This window comes from Mesoplodon bidens (assembly GCF_964165515.1).
Source record: "Mesoplodon bidens genome assembly, chromosome: 2".
Classification (NCBI taxonomy): Eukaryota; Metazoa; Chordata; class Mammalia; order Artiodactyla; family Ziphiidae; genus Mesoplodon; species Mesoplodon bidens.
This window is the reverse complement of record NC_138177.1, coordinates 132,189,986-132,211,223: the sequence shown is the minus strand read 5'-3', so window position 1 is coordinate 132,211,223 and position 21,238 is coordinate 132,189,986. Positions and strand designations below refer to the sequence as shown.

Here is a 21,238-nt window from a genome sequence, read left to right as displayed (position 1 = left end):
ACATTGACAGAGGTCACATAATAATTCACCATCACAGCATGGGTAAGTGGGATTATCACTCCACTGCATGGAGAAATATGGTCACCACGTGAAAGCAACTAAATAAATGATTAATCTTGTTATTCTTCATGATAAAACTAGCCAAAACCTTAACCAGTTATTGGGCAACACGTTTATGGTGTCAAAAGCTGCTCTCTCAAAAGATTAATAAAGAATTAGCTAAAGAATTTTTACAGACATAAAAGGGATATATTGGGGAATACTGAACCCAGAAGATACATGGATGGAGGTGAGAAGTTCTTTGGGTTGAATAAAATGAGAAATGCCATAAGATCATTTCATTCTTAAATGAGTACTCTCAAAAATGAACATTAATAAAACATTCATTACTATTACCTTCTGTGAGAAACATATACATATGTGTATCATCACACATACATATATAAAGGACATGAATAAGTCTTTTAAAAGATTCTACTAAAAGGGGCTAAACAAGTTTATCAGAATTAAATGTGGTAGACTGGTGATATTTTATATACCTTTTTGTAGGTATAATATTTTACAACATAAAAATTAACAATAAACTAACATTGATGTCTACCTTTTCTTTGAGATTCCAGCACAGGCATATTTAATTTTTCCCTGACACTGTCCAGATTGCACTAAGGATCTTTCCATTCCATACCTATAATACTTGTGCATGTCCTTCTCATTAAACTTATCAAGTTGAAATAGTCTATTTCCTCCCTAGACTAACGTATTTATATCATTAGCATCTTGTCTGTTAACTGGTAAATTATGAGTTCTAAAAATACTTGTTGAACTATCTCTCCCACTAAAATGCAAACTAGAGAGTGTAACATCTGTTCATATTTGAATCCCCAAAGCCTGACACAGTGATTGGCACAAAGGTGTTATATAAATTAATAATTTATTTAATTTTTTTTTACTTAAAACGTCAGCCTTAAATGCAAGAATATATTTAATTCCTTACATTTTTTATAATCCTTCAATTCTATTTAAGGTGCTTTAAATGCAGGTTCCCAAAGGATGTCATATTAACACTGCCTTATCTCTAAGGCAGTCTCATATGGATTTGTGTTTTATCAGTTCTGGAAAAATCTAAGCCATAATTTCTCCAAATATTGGCTCTCCTTGATTCTACCTTTCTGAGACTCCCTCTAGAAGAAATTTTAGATTTTCTATTCCATTTTCCATATCTCTAAACATCTATTTCTTATCATTGATCTCTATGCTGTCAGGCAATTTCTTCAGGTTTATCTTTAGTTGTGTAATTCTTTCTTTAATTGTATCTAATTTACTGTTTAATCCATCCATTAGCATTTTTTAAAACAATTTGATGGGTATATTTTGGGAACTTTTAATTTTTATATATTTTTAAAGTTAAAAAATATTCTAGGAATAACAGCTTTTGATATCCTTTACCCAGACTTAATACTTGTTTACATTTTGTCCCAGTTGCTTTATCATTCTCTATAGAAACATACACACACACATACATATACAGTGCAAAATCTTTTTTATGATCCATTGAAAATAAGTTGGAGACACTGCATACCTTTATCCATAAATATTTCTGTGTGTTTTTCTAAGAACAAGGATATTCTCTTACATATTCACAATACAATCATCAAAATCAGGAAAATTTTTTGAAATATAATTGAAATATAACATTAATTTCAGATGTACAACATGATTCAATATATGTTTATATTGTAAAATGATCATCATAGTAAGTCTAGTTAAAATCCATCACCACAGATAGTTACAACTTTTTCTCTTGTGATAAGAACTTTTGAGATCTAATCTCTTAGCAACTTTCAAACATACAATATAGTATTATTAACTATAGTAACCCTGCTGTACATTACATCCCCAGGACTTAATTTATTTCATAACTAGAAGTTTGTACCTTTTGACCACCTTCCTCCAATTCCTCCCTCCCTATCCCCCACCTCTAGTAAACACAAGTCTGATCTTTTCTGAGTTTGTTCTTTTTAAAGATTCCAAATATAAGTGAGATCATATGGTATTCACCTTTTTCTTTCTGACTTATTTCATTTAGCATAATACCCTCAAGGTCCATCCATATTGCAAACGGAAGGATTTTCTTCTTTGTTATAGCTGAATAATATTCCATTGTATATATATATATCACATTTTCTTTATCCATTCATCCATTGGTGAATATTTGGCTATTGTAAATAATACTGTAATGAACATGGGAGTGCATGTATCTTATGTAGTTAATGTTTTGATTTCCTTCAGATAAACACCCAGAAGTGGAGTTGCTGGATCATATAGAAGTTCTGCATTTTGAGGAACCTCCTTATTGTTTTCCATAGTGGCTGCACCCGTTTACATTCCCACCAACAGTGCACAGGGTTCCCCTTTCTCCACATCCTCACCAGAACTTGCTATCTCGTCTTTTTTTTTCTTTTTGCGGTATGCGGGCCTCTCACTGTTGTGGCCTCTCCCGTTGCGGAGCACAGGCTCCGGATGTGCAGGCCCAGCGGCCATGGCTCACGGGCCCAGCCGCTCCGCGGCATATGGGATCCTCCCAGACCGGGGCACGAACCCGTATCCCCTGCATCGGCAGGCGGACTCTCAACCACTGCGCCACCAGGGAGGCCCTCTCTTGTCTTTTTGATAAGAGCCATTCTAACAGGTGTGAGGTGACATCTCATTGTGGTTTTGATTTGCATTTCATTGCTGATTAGTGACGTTGAGCACCTTTTCACGTACCTGTTAGCCATCTGTATGTCTTCTCTGGAAAAAATGTCTATTCAGGTCCTCTGCCCAGTTTTTTTGGTTTTATTTTTAACATCTTTATTGGAGTGTAATTGCTTTACAATGGTGTGTTAGTTTCTGCTTTATAACAAACTGAATCAGCTACACATATACATATACATATATCCCCATATCTCTTCCCTCTTGCATCTCCCTCCCTCCCACCCTCCCTATCCCACCCCTCTAGGTGGTCACAAAGCACCGAGCTGATCTCCCTGTGCTATGCAGCTGCTTTCCACTAGCTAGCTATTTTACATTTGGTAGTGTATATATGTCCATGCCACTCTCTGCGTCTTTATTCCCGTCTTGCCCCTAGGTTCTTCATGACTATGTTTTTTTAGATTCCATATATATGCATTAGCGTACGGTATTTGTTTTCCTCTTTCTGACTTACTTCACTCTGTATGACAGACTCTAGGTCCATCCACCTCACTACAAATAACTCAGTTTTGTTTCTTTTTATGGATGAGTAATATTCCATTGTATATATGTGCCACATCTTCTTTATCCATTCATCTGTCGATGGACACTTAGGTTGCTTCCATGTCCTGATTATCGTAAATAGAGCTGCAATGAACATTGTGGTACATGACTCTTTTTGAATTATGGTTTTCTCAGGGTATATGCCCAGTAGTGGGATTGCTGGGTCGTATGGTAGTTCTATTTTTAGTTTTTTAAGGAACCTCCATACTGCTCTCCATAGTGGCTGTATCAATTTACATTCCCACCAACAGTGCAAGAGTGTTCCCTTTTTTCCACACCCTCTCCAGCATTTATTGTTTGTAGATTTTTTGATGATGGCCATTCTGACCGGTGTGAGATGATATCTCATTGTAGTTTTGATTTGCATTTCTCTAATGATTAATGATGTTGAGCATTCTTTCATGTGTTTGTTGGCAATCTGTATATCTTCTTTGGAGAACTGTCTATTTAGGTCTTCTGCCCATTTTTGGATTGGGTGGTTTGTTTTTTTGATATTGAACTGCATGAGCTGCTTGTAAATTTTGCAGATTAAATTGACAAAGGATTAATCTCCAAAATTTACAAGCAGCTCTGCCCAGTTTTTAAATTGGATTGTTTGGGGGGCTTTTTGCTATTGAGTTGTATGAGTTCTTTGTGTATTAATCCCTTATCAGATACACGATTTGCAATTACTTTCTCCCATTCTGTAGACTGCCTTTTCATTTTGCTGACTTCCTTTGCTGTGCAGAAGCTTTTTGCTTTGATGTAGTCTCACTTATTTTTGCTGTTATTGCCTTTGCTTCTGGTGTCAGATCCAAAAAATCATTGCCGAGACTAGTGTTAAGGAGCTTATGGCTTATGTTTTCTTCAAGAGGTTTATGATCTTAGGTATTACCTTCAAGTCTTTAATCCATTTTGAGTTGATTTTTTGTGTATGGTGTAAGATAGGGGTCCAGTTTCATTCTTTTACATCGGCCTGTCAGTTTTCCCAACACCATATACTGAAGAGACTGTCTTTCATATTGTATTGTATATTCTTGGCTCCTTTGTTGTAAATTAATTGACAAAATATGTGTGGGTTTACTTTTGGAGTCACTATTCTGTTCCATTGATCTATGTGCCTGTTTTTATGCCAATACCATACTGTTTTGATTTTTATACTTTGAAATATAGTTTGAAATCAGCACGATGCTTTCAAACTTTGCTTTGCTCTTTCTCAAGACTGCTTTGGCTATTCAGGGTCTTTTGTGGTTCCATACAAATTTTAGGATTGTTTGTTCTATTTCTGTGAAAAATACCACTGGAATTTTGATAAGGACTGCATTGAATCTGTAGACTGCTTTGGGTAGTATGGACATTTTAACAATGTTAATCCTTCCAATCCATAAGAATGGAATATCTTTGTGTTTATTTCTGTCTTCTTCATGTTCTTTTATCAATGTCTTATAGTCTTCAGTGTACATGTCTTTTACCTCCTTGATTAAATTTATTCCTAGGAATGTTATTCTTTTTTGATGCAATTGTAAACAGAATTGTTTTCTTAATTTGTTTTTCTGGTAGTTGTTTACTAGTGTAGAGAAATGCAACTGATTTTTGCATATTGATTGAAATCAGGAAATTTATCATTGATACAATACTACTTTCAAGAGTCCATATTCAAATTTTACAACTTGCTCCAAAAGTGCCCCTTATAGCCAATCTGCCCCACCCCCTACCACCAAGTCTAGGATCCAATCCTGGATCACTCACTGCATTTTATTGTCCCATCTCTTTAGTCTCCCTTACCTAGAACAGCTCCTCCTCAACCTTTCTTTTGTTTGACCTTGACATTTTTCAAGAGCACAGGCTAGTTATCTTTGTAGAATATCTGCCAATTTGGGTTTATCTGACATTTTCTCATGATGAGGCTATGTGGGTTTTTTGCCATAAGTATTACAAAAATGATGCTGTGTCCTTTTGAGAGCATGATAACTTGAGGCACATGATGTTGGTTTCTCACAATATCAGTGATATGTATTTTGATCATTGATTAAGATGTTATCTGCCAGTTTTCTCCAGTGTAATACATAAGAAATCTTATATGTAAATATCTTGTTTCCTATCAAACTTTGTCCTAATACTTTTAAAGAACCATTGATAATTTTCTAATCTTACCATTTATATTTATTAATTAGCATTCCATTCCAAGGAATAGCTTTCCTTTCTCTCCTCTTTATTCATTTATTTATATCACTATAGAATCATGGAATTTTATTTAATCCAATGGATTATAATCAATTCCTACCATTTATGTTGATGCTTAATTGTCCCAGATTTGGCAATTGGATCATTCCCCTTTCACACTGCCTCCAATGTACCTTATGTACCTGTAATTTTTTGAGCATTTCATTATATTTCCTTATTTGCACATGCACACTCACTGACACAAAATGTTCTCTGCTCCAGCACTGGAATTAGTGTTTCCTTTAAAGAAACTTGGTTCTTTTTAGTGGACAATGGCATTTATAAATCAAAATCTCGGCACTAGGTGTGTTCATTGATACTTATGTCATTGCTTAAAGGCAAGGGACAGAGCTAGAACAGAAAACACACACACATACTTTTCTATCTACCTGGATCTTTATACATATATTTAAAAATCCATGATTTCATATTGATACCTCCAATACAAAGGCAACATATTTTAAATTCCTCAGCCTACAGTGAAACCCTAGCTCACATTATCTGCAATAAATTTATTCTCTCAAGCCTAGAGCACACAGAAACTAGTTGAAGAAGTGCTAACCCATACTTCTGTGCAAAGCAAATCTATTCACTAAGATTCATTATTTACCTAGTATTCTCAAAATGTATAATGAATACACAGTTGACTCTTGAACAATGTGGGGGGTTAGGGTGCTGAACCCCCTGCAGTCAAAAATCCATGTATAGGGACTTCCCTGGCGGTCAGGTGGTTAGGACTTCACCTTCCGGTGTGGGGCCGGGGCGGGGGGTGGGGTGCGGAGGGCAGCGGGGCAGGTTCGATCCCTGGTTGGGAAGCTAGGATCCCACATGCCTCGTGGCCAAAAGGCCAAAACATAAAACAGAAGCAATATCGTAACAAATTCAATAAAGACTTTAAAAATGGTCCACATCAAAAAAAAAATCCATGTACAAGTTTATACTTGGTCTTCTATATCTTTGGTTCCATAGCCACAGATTCAACCAACCACAGATTATGCAGTACTGTAGTACAGATTTATTGAAAAGAATGGGCATGTAAGTGGACCCTCACAGTTCAAATCCACGTTGTTCAAGGGTCAACTGTACAGCTAATTTATTGGGTGTTATATAGTATTTCAATTTAATTATAACTTGTATTTCCCTGATGTCTAACAAAATGCTTATTTGCCATTCACGTTAACTTTTTTTTTTTGCGGTACGCGGATCCCTCACTGCTGTGGCCTCTCCCATTGCGGAGCACGGGCTCTGGATGCACAGGCTCAGCAGTCATGGCTCACGGGCCTAGCCGCTCCATGGCATGTGGGATCTTCCCGGACCGAGGCACGAACCCGTGTCCCCTGCATCGGCAGGCAGACTCTCAACCACTGCGCCACCAGGGAAGCCCACGTAACTGCTTTTATTAAGAATTGGATCAAGTCTTTGGACCATTATTTTAATAAGGTTTTAATCTTTTTACTGTTGAGTTGTAAGAGTTCTTCATATATTCTTTTTTTTTTTTTTTTTTGGCTACTCCACGCAGCATGTGGGATCTTAGTTCCCTGACCAGGGATCGAACCTGTGCCCCATGCAGTGGAAGCGCAGAGTCTTAATCACTGGACCACCAGGGAAGTCCCAAGAGTTCTTTATATATTCTAAACTTATATTCAGAATATATAAATTAGATGTAGTGTGATTTATCAATTTTATTCCTTTACGGTTGCTTTATGTACCTCGCCTGAAATTTTATCTACCCCATGTTGTAACAATATTCTCATGTATTTCCTTCCAGAAACTTTACTGGTTACATTTAAGGCTATGCTACATCTCAAATTAAGTTTTGTATATGGTGTAAGGTGGAAGTCAAGGTTGTTTGGTTTGTTTTTCCACATGGTGTTCCAGAACCAGTTGGAAAGATTTCTCTTTCCCCAACTGAATTACTTTGGTACTTGGTTTGGTTCTACTTCTGGGCTTTTTATTCTTTTCCATTTTATCTATTTGCCACTATGCCCAAACTACATTGATTTCATTCACTGCCACTTTATATAGTACAGTTAAGTCTAGGTAGTGTACATACTTTGTACATACACTAAGTCTAGTTAGTCTATGTACTCCAACTTCATTCTTCTTTTTTAAGATTGTTTGGACTACTGTAAGTCCTCAGCCTTTTTATAAAACTTTTGAAATCAGTTTTTCTATTTCTTTAAAACGTTTGCCAGGATTGACAGGAATTGCATTGAATCTAAAGATCAATTGGAGGGCTTCCATGGTGGCGCAGTGGTTAAGAATCTGCCTGCCATTGCAGGGGACACAGGTTCAAGCCCTGGTCCAGGAAGATCCCACATGCTGCAGAGCAACTAAGCCCATGCATTACAACTACTGAGCCTGCGCTCTAGAGCTCGCGAGCCACAACTACTGAGCCCACGTTCCACAACTACTAAAACCCATGTGCCTAGAGCCCATGCTCTGCAACAAGAGAAGCCATTGCAATGAGAAGCCCGCGCACCGCAACAAAGAGTAGCCCCCACTCGCGGCAAGTAGAGAAGGCCCACAAGCAGCAACAAAGACCCAATGCAGCCAAAAATAAATAAATAAAATAAATAAATTTATTAAAAAAATAAATAAAGATCAATTGGAGAGAACCAACCTTTTAATATAGTCTTCCAATCCATACATGCCCCTATTTATTTAAATCTTTATGTTCTCTAAGCAACATTTTGTAATTTTCACAGTAGAAATCTTCCATTAATAATTAATAACAGTTAATCTGTTAAACTTATTATATATTTTTTTACATAATTATAAATGGAAAAACTTAACCTTCATTTTCCAGGTGTTTACTGCTAACATGTAGAAATAGAATTGATTTTTGTACACTGACTTTGTGCTCTGCATCTTTGCTAAATAGTTCTAATAATTGTTTTGCAGCTTCCTTAGGATTTTTGTGTGTGTGTGTGTGGTACCCGGGCCTCTCACTGTTGTGGCCTCTCCCATTGCGGAGCACAGGCTCCGCACACACAGGCTCAGCGGCCATGGCTCACGGGCCCAGCCACTCCGTAGCATGTGGGATCTTCCCGGACCGGGGCACGAACCTGTGTCCCCTGCATCGGCAGGCGGACTCTCAACCACTGCGCCACCAGGGAAGCCCCTGCTTTCTTACTCTTAACAGTGTTGATTTGTTCTAGCAGGCATTTAACTTGAATAAACTCAGACTCTAAAATCTGTCTCCCCAGTGATGGACAGCAGCTGAAATCACTGTTCAATTCTTTCAGCATCCCAGCTGTTGCTTCCTGCCAGGCTTCACGGAGAATCCCTAATCCATGTGCAGTTAAGGGATCCATCAAGGATTCTGGCAGTTTATAACCAGATTTTGGGGCTACCCTCTTTTTAGGATTTTCCCTTTACTTGCCAGCAATTCTGGTAATCTCAAGCTCTTAACCCAGCTCTCCAAACAAGTAAAACTGGAGCTTTCTCGTTGAGTTCTAGCTGTACTACATCATATGGACTGCCCTTGGATAAAACAATATAAATGCAAACTTTGTACATTGTAGTTCCCTTCTTTCAAGGGTCAACTCCCCTCCAATTTCTGCCTAGTATGGTTGCTTTCCAGTGCCTTCAAGAAGTTACTTTTAATATTTTGTCCAGAGTTTAAAATTGTTATCTACGGAAGGTTCAGTTCAACACAATCTACTGTAACATGGAAGTCCATCTACTGAGCTTTTATTTCAACAATTATATATTTTTTGTTTCTAAACATTTTAATCATCCTAGTTTAAAATTTGCCTGGTCATTTTGGGTAGTCTCATTACTTGCTAATTTTTGTGATTCAACTTTTTATTTAAGTATTCTGTTCAATTATTTCATATTGCATCTCAGATAATTCCATTTTGTAAAGTCTTTGGGATCTAAATCCATTGATTACTATGTGTTTTAACTTTCACTCATGGTAGTTTGTTTCCTTTTATGTTTGTTTATCTAGATTTTGGATATTTGGTTGATCTTAACCTGTGAAAAAAGTAGGGGCCTAAACTGAGGATGCTTCTTCCAAAGATGTACATTTAATTTCATTACTAGCCAAGGGATCCATATCAATTAGGGATCATTTTAACTCCCTTCCCAGCTTAAATGTAGTCTCAAGTTTAACTTCCTTACCTTGCCTATAGCCCAAGGCTTAGTCTATCAAGCACAACATGGATATCAGTATTTATATTCAGGGTAATCTGCCTTTCATCTGTGCTTACTGATTACAGATCTGGTTTTGGCCATTTTTGTTTCACCCCTTGAGATTTAACTTCCTCCAAATTCAAGGATGCAATAAAAAATATGATTTATGCAGGGTCAAGTTGCCTTTGACTAATAGAGTCTGAGAGATTGTTGTCTGCCATATGAGGGGAGTCCTTCATGTCACTATTACAAGGCTGTATTGTAGCTTCCTCATTTCTGTCCTTACTTTTTTGGCTGACTTTCACAAGCAGGAAAGAATTGTATTTAAAATTCATGTTTTTCATACTTATAGCAAGTACTAACAACTTCAATCTTCTTTTAAAATGTACTTATACTTTTAAAGTAAATGAATTAATAGAACTTTGAATATCTACTATGATTCAAAGGGTGTATATTAAATGGTTAACTTTTACTTAACCTGACACATCATTTCACACTCCACAACAATAAAAATCATTGTACCTGGCGCTATCACCAGCATGACTACAAACCCAAATAGGTGCAATAAAGTAGCTTATCAGACCCAGAATATTCTTATATTCATTTTCCTTTATCAAGGAAAATAAAGCGTATTTTAAAGTTCTCTCAGAAAACTCTCAGATTTTTATGAATACATCATCAGAATGGACCCCACAGAAATACTGTTAACCGTTTCCTCCAACACTAAAGCTATTCCAACTTTATAACCTTAATTCAGTCTATAGCTTGGAACAGAATAAAATTAACTCTTACAGGAATAGATGGAATGTCCTTGGCTGAATTAGCATGATAATTCACACTAATTAGAAAGATTAAGCAAGTGATACTAGGAATCTTTATAAAGGAAAAAATATAAGGGGGGAAAAAGCACTAGAAGGGGATTTGATTATTTACAGAAAGAGCTATTACAAAAGTATGTTTGACTTTAGTATTATGCAAATATAAACAGGGTGTGAAATTTGTCTATAAAGATGAAATCTCTTACAAGCAGCAACTTTATAATTCAATTACAATTTAATGAGTAACTATACTAATCCATGAACTCACTGAGTAACAATCTAAGGGTCACACAGCTGGTAAAGTAGCAGAACCAAGATTCAAACCCTGGTTTGTCTCATTTCAAAGTCTTCAAATCCAAAAAATAAAAATAAAAATAAATTTTTAATTAAGGTTTCAACCTAGATAGAGAAATGATGATGCCACTAATTTTATAATGTACACAGAGGAGGAGCAAATTTGCAAGGGATGATGATTAGCCTAATGAAACCAGGAATAGCATTTATCCAATTCATTTGTTTTCCCAGTTCCAAGATAGCATCTGCCTTATAGAACCAAAGAGAAGGCAGAGAAAACTATACTTATTGAGAATTTAATTCAAGAAAGTAATCTCTAAATCCTTTAAAAACATTTTAAGTAGTATTTGATGCATACTAAAGAATACATGTATAATGATCAAGTTATGAAGCATAATAAGAAAATAAACACCCATAAACTCACCACACAATTTAAGAACTAGATCATTACCAATATGGATGGGTACACCTGTATGCTCCTTCTCTATTATGTCTGCTTTCCCGAGAAGGCAACCATTAAACTAAATTTTGTATTTATCATTTCTCTGTTTTTCTTCCCTTAATAATCTTATCATATACATACAGAATCCCAAATTAAAGTTTTTATGCTTGTTCTTAAGCTTTATAAAGATAATATGCTATATGTAGTTTTCTACAAATTGGTTCTTTCACCCAGTATATTTTTAAGATTCATCCATCCACTCTATTGGTATTGTACATGTGTTGTTTATTATTCATTTTAGATTAATTTAGGCCATGTATATTTCCACAGTTACTCATTATATTTTTTTCCTGTCAAGGTTTAAAGAAATTAGAAAAGAGGTATATCACACAATCCAATACCCAAAATACCAAGTACCAAAAAGTCAACATCTCAACATCACTTAAAAACCATACCACTTTCACATGTAACTTGCCAAGATGACTTTTTGTACCACCATTTGTGACCCTGCAGTTTAACCACATTGAAAAATAAAAGTTTACTAACAATTGTGGAGATCCTCTACTAAAATACTTTTGCATTATTTAACCATTAATTTGGTCTTATATCACTTTGCCAAAATAAACTCAGTGAAGTTGCTATATATTTAAGATGTCAACCTCAACTTTAAGGTTATGTATTTATTGCCAAAATATAATTACTGCAGACACTCCTAATATAACATGTGTCTGTTAATATGTTAAGAAAACAGTTGTCCAAAAGGTCCCCATTTAACAGTTTTTTTGGGGTTCCCTACTATCTACAGCAGAACAGGAGCATAGTTCAGAAAGTATCACTACTTGTTAAGCAAACACACACGAGTTTCCATTGTATTCCTATTTGGCAGGGACTTTGTTACACTTTCCTCACAGCTTTGTATAAGTGCTAACTGGGTTATTTTTCTAGTGCAAGAGTAGTAAGGCAAGTCTTTTTGCTTCATTTTGGGGAAAGGAAAACCTCTTTAATAATCCATACCTTTTAAGGGTATAAGTGAAACACATATTTATTGATACCTGTGTGTAGGACACCTTATTAGGTGCTGAGTTCCCTAATCTGGAAAGTAGAGATAACAGCAACGCCTACCTCCCAAAGTCCTTTTTAAGATTCAATGAGAAAATGTAAGGAAATTGCTAAACACAGTACCCAAATCATAATTAAACATTCAACAAATGTAGGTTATTATTTCTGCAAATCTTTCCACTTTCATGTCAATTCCTATTTTATACAGATATCCCTACTCCCACCCTGTGTTACTTTGTATTTGCTCAAACCTGAATGTAACGGAGAAATAAGTTACTCTAGAAGCACGCAAGAGAGGGTACCTAAATCAGCCTGGGGACAAGAGGCAGCCAGAGAATTTCATGTGTTATATATTATCTCCACCCCCACCCCAAAGAAAACGTTCTTTACGGAGCTCAAAAAAAAAAAAAAAAAAGAAGTCTCTGTTGGGCAGTGGTAAGCAAGAAAACTGAAGCCCGGAGGTGATTAAGCGACTCGCTCAACATTGGACAGCTCTTTACAGAATTGGCTATGCTTCCTCATTTGAGAGCTCGAGTTCAGGTCTCTTAGGATCCGGTCCACGAGTTCTGCCACAAGTTTATATGAGCTCACGACACTAATCTAGGCAGTAAATGGCTTTATCAAATTATACGGCGTGATGCAGTCTACCCTGTCCTATTCTCGGTATGTTAACCATATTTGAAATTATTTCAAGCAGTACATCACTAAATATAACCCACAGTCTATAAAATCTGTCAGAAACCTTGTGGAATCAGAATTAAAGTGGAGAAATACTACCGGAAAGTAAGGCTGGAAGGGAAGCAGACGTAGGTGGAGGGAACCAAGCACTACGAACTGTCGGAGGAAAAGATAAAGTAGGAAAAGAGAAAAGGTTATTGGGCTACATAATATCTATTCTTTTTGCTCACAGAGGGGCCCAAACACACCAACACCCGGGGAGGAGATACTTACGGCATTTCGACATTCAGGGACGCACCCCCGTCGCTGGATAAAACCACTGAGCAACCTCTTACGAAAACAGAGAACCTTCGGAGGGAAACACTGAAGCCTGAAAAGCGCGGGCGTACGGTTACTCGACGCTGTGCAACACTCCACGCGGCCCGCCGGAAACACTCCCCCAGCGAGAAGGGATCCCAGTGTATGCCGGGAAGGGGGGAGGAAAGTCTACTCCTAGGACAGCTCTCAGTCCCTGCCAGGGCAACGCAGGACCCTCTCTCACGACTCCGACCAGAAGGCCCCCGATAGATGAGAGGCAGAGCCATCTCCGTTAACTCTGGAGTAACTCTCCCTAGATTTCTAGCCGGACCATTTGGGTAGGTACTCCGTATGTTGTTTCCGGTAGCGGAGAGGTGCAGTTGCCATGGTAATTAAAAGAAGGCCAAGGACCTTCCGGCCCCTGTGAGAGGATTGAGGAATCTGTGAGGAGAATTGGCTGCGCTTCCTCGTTTGTGACCTGCAGTTAGGTAGCAAGCAGCTCGCTATCTGTCTCTTCGCCCGCTCCGTTCGTCGCTGTTCGGCTTCCCTTTCTCCACCTGCATCTTTTACCTCTCTGTCATATGTACACTTGCTCCATGTCTGTACTTAAAAATGTACATATAAATGCAGTTTTATTCCCAGAGGAATACAAAAAATAGAGAAATGTTGCCGGAGATCAGCTGTGAAGGTATTTGACTATGTAGGGACGGTGACTGGATGGCTGTTTTCCCTTGGCCCTTTAGAAGCCTTAGGCGCTTGTTCACAGTTTATTTTTCTTGCTATTGTGTGGCTGCTTATTTATGGAGCGGTTCGCTGCAATGTACTCTCTAGGCCCTTGTCTTGGTCTTGGGCTGGAGTTTTAGATGCAGGAGGTTTCCAAGCCTGAGGGGCGCAATTATATATTTAAGCTTCAGTTTAGTCTCTCGTTACAGAGAGGGAAAAAAATAGCATTTTGGAACATTTCAGCCATGGGATTTCCACGTGAGGGAGTCACCTTATTTGGAAAGAACATTTGAGGACACTCTTAAAAAAATATTTACATTTTTAAATTGCTGACTGCAAAACGAACGTTCATTCTCCCTTCCTTATTGGAATAGTTTTCTTTCACATTTGTGAGGAGATGCGTGCATGCATATGTGTTTAAAACTGTGATGCTTAATTATAGCGATACCAATTTTCAGTAACCAGACTGTGACACCACATCCCTGTGGGGTCCTTCTAAATCTGGTGTAAGATGAAAGTGTCAGGCAGGCGGTCTGTGTATTATAAATAGGGTACTTTATCCATGATAAGCGATTATTATCTTTCTTTCCCAAGTGTAAAAGACCTATATATTTCAAGAAGGTGCAAGTGATTTAGGCCTCCTGAGTAAGAATCCAGTGAGTCCTGAAGGGGACCCTACCTGTGTCGTCTTATTGTTAAACTTGAAATATTCAGTTTATTAGGTTGGAATGTATTTTTAGAAGTCAGAGCTTGGTAAAATAAGGTTGGAAGCTGTTAGACCTCCAGCACAATTTAGGGCCTCATAGTAACTGTTGTACAAGAAGCCTTCATTCACATTAAAAAAAGAAGAAACTGTTATCGAAATTTACTGCCTTTTGCTACTTACTATTAGCTGGATGACATCTCTGTCTCTCAATTTCCTTATCTGTAAAACGGGCAAAAAATATCTGACCACTGTAGTAGGTATAAATCAAGATGTATGACAGTTCTTTAAGCTCTTATGAGCAGAGGTGCTATATAAACCCCCAAAATTATTATTATTAACATTATTGGTAGTAATGGAACACAGTAAAACCTCAGGATAATGCTATAAATGACTGGATTTTTAAAATTCAGTCATTTAAAATGTGGAGCTGAATTACTGAGATGTTAGTGAAATGACCTGGTTGATGCTGCTGTGGAGATGGATGCCAACTGCCAATCACATTATAGTCAAATTCCCATTATGGTGGCGATTCACTCTATCTACAGTTTATTTAGCGCTTATTATGTGCCAGGCACTGTTCTATATGCTTCACATGTGTTAATTTACTTAATCCTCATTACAACCCTATGAAGAGTCTCAATTGACTGTCCTCTAATTCTGAGAGAATAGATGTATGCTTTTCCTTTGCCCTGTGATTCTTCTTTTGTATTTATGTTACACCTTTGTTTTGGCTTTGTTCTTTTGTCTCTTATATATATATATATATTTAGAAAGCAACTGCCAAAGGCTTATTCTAGCTTAACATATGATAATATAACTGTATGCATATTATAATGTACATCTTTTTTCCACATATAAAAACCTTGATGTCTTGATTCCCCCCCGCCCCAGTTTGAAAGGTAAAGTGACACTTGAATTTTAGGATTAACACTGACTAAAATAAAATTTTAAATTATTTTCTAATAGAATGGCCATCAGTCCAGGAAGTGATGCAGCTTTCTCCAGTCAGAGATCAACGCTTTCAGAGAGTCCTCGCTCAAAGAAATTTCCACTAACTGAAGAGGAGATATTTTATATGAATTGTAGAGCTGCCTACTTAACTGTTTTCAAAAGCAGCTTAGATAACATTATTTCTAAAGATCAACTTTGCTTAGGTAATTTTTTTTAACTTAAGTAGCTTGCCTTATTTGTTGAAAGTTAATAGATCAGAAAGACTGCAATTAGAATTACATTGTTGAATCATTCCAATTTCTTAGTTAAGCTTGAGTAGTGGAACTACCTTATGCTATTGTGCCATTTTATATAGCTACATAGTCTAAGAGGTTCAAAATAAAACTTTCAGTGTTCAAATAGACTAGATTAGTATTTTTAAAGCTTCCATCAATTACTTGCTTAAAAATATTTTAAAAATTCTTATCTTGGTACTTTAAGATTCATAAATTCTTATGTTGGTACTTTAAGATTTATAATGATAGAATTAAAACACTTCTGGCAACTGAATTACTAGTCTGAATTTGACCTACACTGGGGAAAATGTAAAGAGAATATATATATATATGGTTGAATGATTGTAAAAGAGTAGTATTAGAAAATAAGTGAAATTTTAAAAGAAAATTAAGAATTCTGGGTTTTGTCCTGTTCTTTAGGGGTGAGGGTTTGAGAGAGTTGATCTTTTTTTGCTTCTTTCCATTATATTTTTTTAGTTTATTTTTTATTGAAGTAGAGTTGAATTACAATGTTGTGTTTATTACTGCTGTACAGCTAAGTGACTCAGTTATATATATACATTCTTTTTCATATTTTCCATTATGGTTTATCACAGGATATTGAATGTAGTTCCCTGTCCTATACAGTAGGACCTTGTTTTCTATCTAGTCTATATATACCAGTTTGCAACTGCTAATTTCAAACTCCCAATCCAACCCTCTCCCACCCTCCTCCCCCTTAGCAAGCACCAGTGTATTCTCTAAGTCTGTGATTCTGTTTCTGTTTCATAAGTAGGTTCATTTGTATCATATTTTAGATTCCACATATAAGTGACATAATATGGTATTTGTCTTTCTCTTTCTCATTTAGTATGATAATCTCTAGTTGCATCCATGTTGCTGCAAATGGCATTATTTTGTTCTTTTTATGGTTAAGTAGTATTCCATTGTTTATATGTACCACATCTTCTTTATCCATTCACCTTTTGATGGACATTTAGGTTGTTTCATATCTTGGCTGCTGTGAATAGTGCTGCTATGAACATAAGGGTGCATGTATCTTTTTGAATTATAGTTTTTGTCTAGATATATGTCCAGAAGTGAGATTACTAGATCACATGGTAATTCTATTTTTAGTTTCCTTTTTTTTAAATAAATTTATTTATTTTATTTATTTATTTTTGGCTGTGTCGGGTCTTTGTTGCTGTACGCAGGCTTTGTCTAGCTGCAGTGAGCGGGAGCTACTCTTCGTTGCAGTGTGCGTGCATCTCATTGTGGTGGCTTCTCTTGTTGCGGAGTATGGGCTCTAGGTGCACAGGCTTCAGTAGTTGTGGCACGTGGGCTCAGTAGTTGTGGCTTGCAGGCTCTAGAGCGCAGGCCCAGTAGTTAGGTGCACGGGCTTAGTTGCTATGCGGCATGTGGGATCTTCCCGGACCAGGGCTGGAACCCATGTCCCCTGCATTGGCAGGTTGATTCTTAACCACTGCACCACCAGAGAAGCCCTATTTTTAGTTCTCTGGGGAACCTCCGTAGTGTTTTCCACAGTGGCTGCACAAACTTTATGTTCCCACCAACAGTGTAGGAGGGTTCCCTTTTCTCCACACCCTCTCCAACATTTATTATTTGTTTAATGATGGCCATTCTGACCAGCGTGAGGTGGTACCTCATTGTAGTTTTGATTTGAAGTTCTCTAATAATTAGTGATGTGAATCATCTTTTCATGTGCTTATTGGCCATTTGTATTTCTTCTTTGGAGAAATGTCTCTTTAGGTCTTCTTCCCATTTTTCAGTTGGGTGGTTTGTTTTCTCATTGTTTAGTTGTATGAGCTGTTTGTATATTTTGGAAATTAAGCCCTTGTCAGTCGCATCATTTGCAAATATTTTTTCCTATTCTGTGAGTTGTCTTTTCATTTTGTTTGTGGTTTCCTTTGCTGTGCAAAAGCTTGTAAATTTGATTAGGTCCCATTTGTTTATTTTTGTTTTTATTTCTATTGCCTTGGGAGACTGACCTAAGAAAACATCGGTACAATTTATGTCAGAGAATGTTTTGCCTGTGTTCTCTTCTAGGAGTTTTATGGAGTCATGTCTTATGTTTAAGTCTTTAAGCCATTTTGAGTTTATTTTTGTGTATGGTGAGAGAGTGTGTTAACTTCATTGATTTACATGCAGCTGTCCAACTTTCGCAACACCACTTGCTGAAGAGACTGTCTTTTTCCCACTGTGTATTCTTGCCTCCTTTGCCGAAGATACATTGACCATAGGTGTGTGGGTTTATTTCTGGGCTCTCCATTCTGTTCCATTGGTCCATATGTCTGTTTCTGTACCAGTACCACACTGTTTTGATTACTGTCACTTTGTAGTACTGTCTGAGGTCTGGGATGGCTATGTCTCCTGCTTTGTTTTTTCTCTTCAGCATTGCTTTGGCAATTATGGGTCTTTTATGGTTCCATATGAATTTTAGGATTATTTGTTCTAGTTCTGTGGAAAAGGTCCTGGGAATTTGATAGGGATCACATTAAATCTGTAGATTGCTTTGGGTAGTACAGCCATTTTAACAATATCAATTCTTCCAATCCGAGAGCATGGGATATCTCCATTTCTTTGAATCATCTTCAGTTTCCTTCATTAATGCTTTATAGTTATCAACATATAAATCTTTCACCTCCTTGGTGAGGTTTATTCCTAATATTTTATTTTTGGGGTTGTGATTTTAAAAGGAATTGTTTTTTACAGTTCCTTTCTGATATTTCATTGTTGGTGTAAAGAAATGCAACCAGTTTTTGTATGTTAAACTTGTATCCTGCTATCTTACTGAATTTGTTTATCAGTTCTAGTAGTTTTTGTGTGGAGTCTTTAGGGTGTTCTATCTATAGTATCATATCATCTGCATATAATGACAATTTTACCTCTTCCCTTCCAACTTGGATACCTTTTGTTTCTTTTTCTTGTCTGATTGCTGTGGCTAGGACTCCCAATACTATGTTGAAGAGAAATGGTGAGAGTGGGCATCCTTGTCTTGTTCCAGATTTTAGCAGAAAGGCTTTTAATTTTTCACCATTGAGTATTATATTGACTGTGGGTTTGTCATATATAGCTTTTACTGTTTTGAGATATGTTCCCTCTATACCCACTTTGGTAAGAGTTTTTATCATGAATGGATGTTGGATTTTGTCAAGTGCTTTTTTTGCATCTATTAGATGATGATGTGGTTTTTGAGTTTTCTTTTGTTTATGTGGTGTATCATAAACAAAATTGATTGATTTGCATATGTTGAGCCATCCTTGTGAACTTGGGATGAATCTCACTTGGTCGTGGTGTATGATCTTTTTTATGTGTTGTTGGATTTGGTTTGCTAATATTTTGTTGAGAATTTTTGCATCTATATTCATCAAAGATATTGGCCTGCAATTTTCTTTTTTGGTGGTGTCTTTGTCTGGTTTTGGTATCAGAGTGATGGTGGCTTCATTGAATGACCTTGGGAGTGTTCCCTCCTCTTCAACTTTTTGAAAGAGTTTGAGAAGGATTGGTATAAGTTCTTCTTTGTATGTTTAGTAGAATTTGCCTGTAAAGCCATCTGGTCCTGGACTTTTGTTGGTAGGGAGTTTTTAAATTACAGATTCTATTTCAGTTCTAGTGATCCATCTGTTCAAATTATCTATTTCTTCTTGATTTAATTTTGGTGGGCTGTATGTTTCTAGAAACTTGTCCATTTCTTCTAGATTGTCAAATTTGTTGGCATATGATTGTTCATACTATTCCCATGTGGTATTTTTGTTTTTCTGTAGTATCAGTTCTTATGTCTCCTTTTTCATTTCTTATTTTGTTTATTTGTGTTCTCTCTTCTTCTTGGTGAGCCTGGCCAGAGGTTTGTCAGTCTTGTTTATCCTTTCAAAGAACCAGCTTTTTCTATTGTTTTTTTTTTTAAGCTCTGTTTTATTTATTTCCTGTCTGATCTTTCTTCCTTCCTTCTGCTGACTTTAGGTTTTGTTTGTTCTTTTTCTAATTCTTTTAAGTGGTACTTTAGGTTGTTTATTTGAGATTTTTCTTGTTTTTTGAGTAAGGCCTGTATCGCTATGAACTTTACTCTAATAACTGCTTTTTCTGCATCTCATAGATTTTGTATGGTTGTGTTTTCCATTATATTTTAAATCTTCTGGTGCAAATATCCCCCAAACCAGTGAATTTGGTCCTTACTAGGTGTGTCAAATGACTTGGAGGTCTTTAGTCTTAAGAAAGTGGGAAACAACAATACCAGATAATACTATACTCATGTTGGTTTCATCAAGGCTAATAACTTTATGAGTAGAAAAACTGAGTTTTTTTGCCAACTTTAGAAGCAGTTTCCTGAAATAAAAAATCTGACATATTCTTGCAACAGTGTCTTGGATTTATATGCAATAAGATATCTATTTGAGGAAACCCATTTTGGGAAATATAAAAATTGAAAAGATTAAAATTTATATTTTATTATAAACTATAATTTCAGTTTTTTCTCTCTATTCTTTTGAATATTGGCTGAGATCATGAATCTACTAAGTTTAAAAGTTTAACATGCTTTCTGCTACTATGGCATTTAGTTTAAATCAATGAGTATGTATTACTAAGGTGTTATCAGTTGTATAGAATTATCTGGGAGGATAATAATGAAGTGTTCATCTCTTCAACTTTTGATTTTATGGTGGGATATTCTTTGTTAAATTGTAATGATTGATTTCAGATAATCTAGATTTTAAAAAACTGGTTGTGTGAACCAGTGATGTCTCTTTCTTAAGCTTTTATGCCTTCCGTCTATAACCTTCTGCCACTTATGCACATACATGTGCTTTGACATTCCATTTTGAAATAGGATAAAGCAGTACTTTATCTTATTTGGAAATGGAAAGTCAAAGAGAACTTTAGAGTTCCTTTTTTTCCCAGCTTACAAATAATACAGGTATTATAAACTCATGTCAAAGCTTAAAGTAAACCCTGGCAGAAGATCAGTATTTTGGTGTAAACCTTTAAACATCTACAATTACATTGTGTTTTCACTGTTATTGGACTTAATAATGAGCTCCAACTAATTCTAAAACTAAAGATTAAAGTTAGGTTAGTATTGTACCTATTTCTTAGATATGGGAATGTTTAGTTAATACATGTTTTGGGAAAAATAATTTTATTCTGAGAAAGTTGTTCTTTTAGACAACAGTAATTTTAAAAATATTTTTAAAATATTTTGTTATTGAAGATAGCAACAAGCATTTGAGCTGCCACTTGTGGGAAAGAGTTACACATCTATTTTTCCACAGCTGGACAGAAAATACCATTTTTTTTCACATGGACTTTTGACTTTAAATCACAACTTCATTTAGGTCCTACTTGTATTCCCAGATTTTAAAGG

General features: G+C 36.3%; 2 protein-coding genes across 6 annotated transcripts in view; one reads left to right on the top strand and one right to left on the bottom strand.

Moving 5' to 3' along the window:
- ITGB3BP (integrin subunit beta 3 binding protein) overlaps window positions 1-13,338 on the bottom strand; it is an 86,590-nt gene extending 73,252 nt beyond the window's left edge. For all 3 annotated transcript variants that reach the window (XM_081225788.1, XM_081225789.1, XM_081225790.1), the window contains exon 1: window positions 13,201-13,338. In XM_081225788.1, coding sequence (XP_081081914.1) covers window positions 13,201-13,205 — 5 coding nt within the window. In that variant the 5' untranslated portion in view covers window positions 13,206-13,338. The remainder of the gene's footprint in view (window positions 1-13,200) is intronic.
- A 265-nt stretch (window positions 13,339-13,603) lies between these two features.
- EFCAB7 (EF-hand calcium binding domain 7) overlaps window positions 13,604-21,238 on the top strand; it is a gene marked incomplete at its 3' end in the record, with an annotated part of 49,712 nt that continues 42,077 nt past the window's right edge. For 2 of the 3 annotated variants that reach the window (XM_081224947.1, XM_081224945.1), the window contains exons 1-2: window positions 13,604-13,712; window positions 15,620-15,807. In XM_081224947.1, coding sequence (XP_081081073.1) covers window positions 15,621-15,807 — 187 coding nt within the window. In that variant the 5' untranslated portion in view covers window positions 13,604-13,712; window position 15,620. The other variant, XM_081224946.1, reaches the window with a different exon arrangement.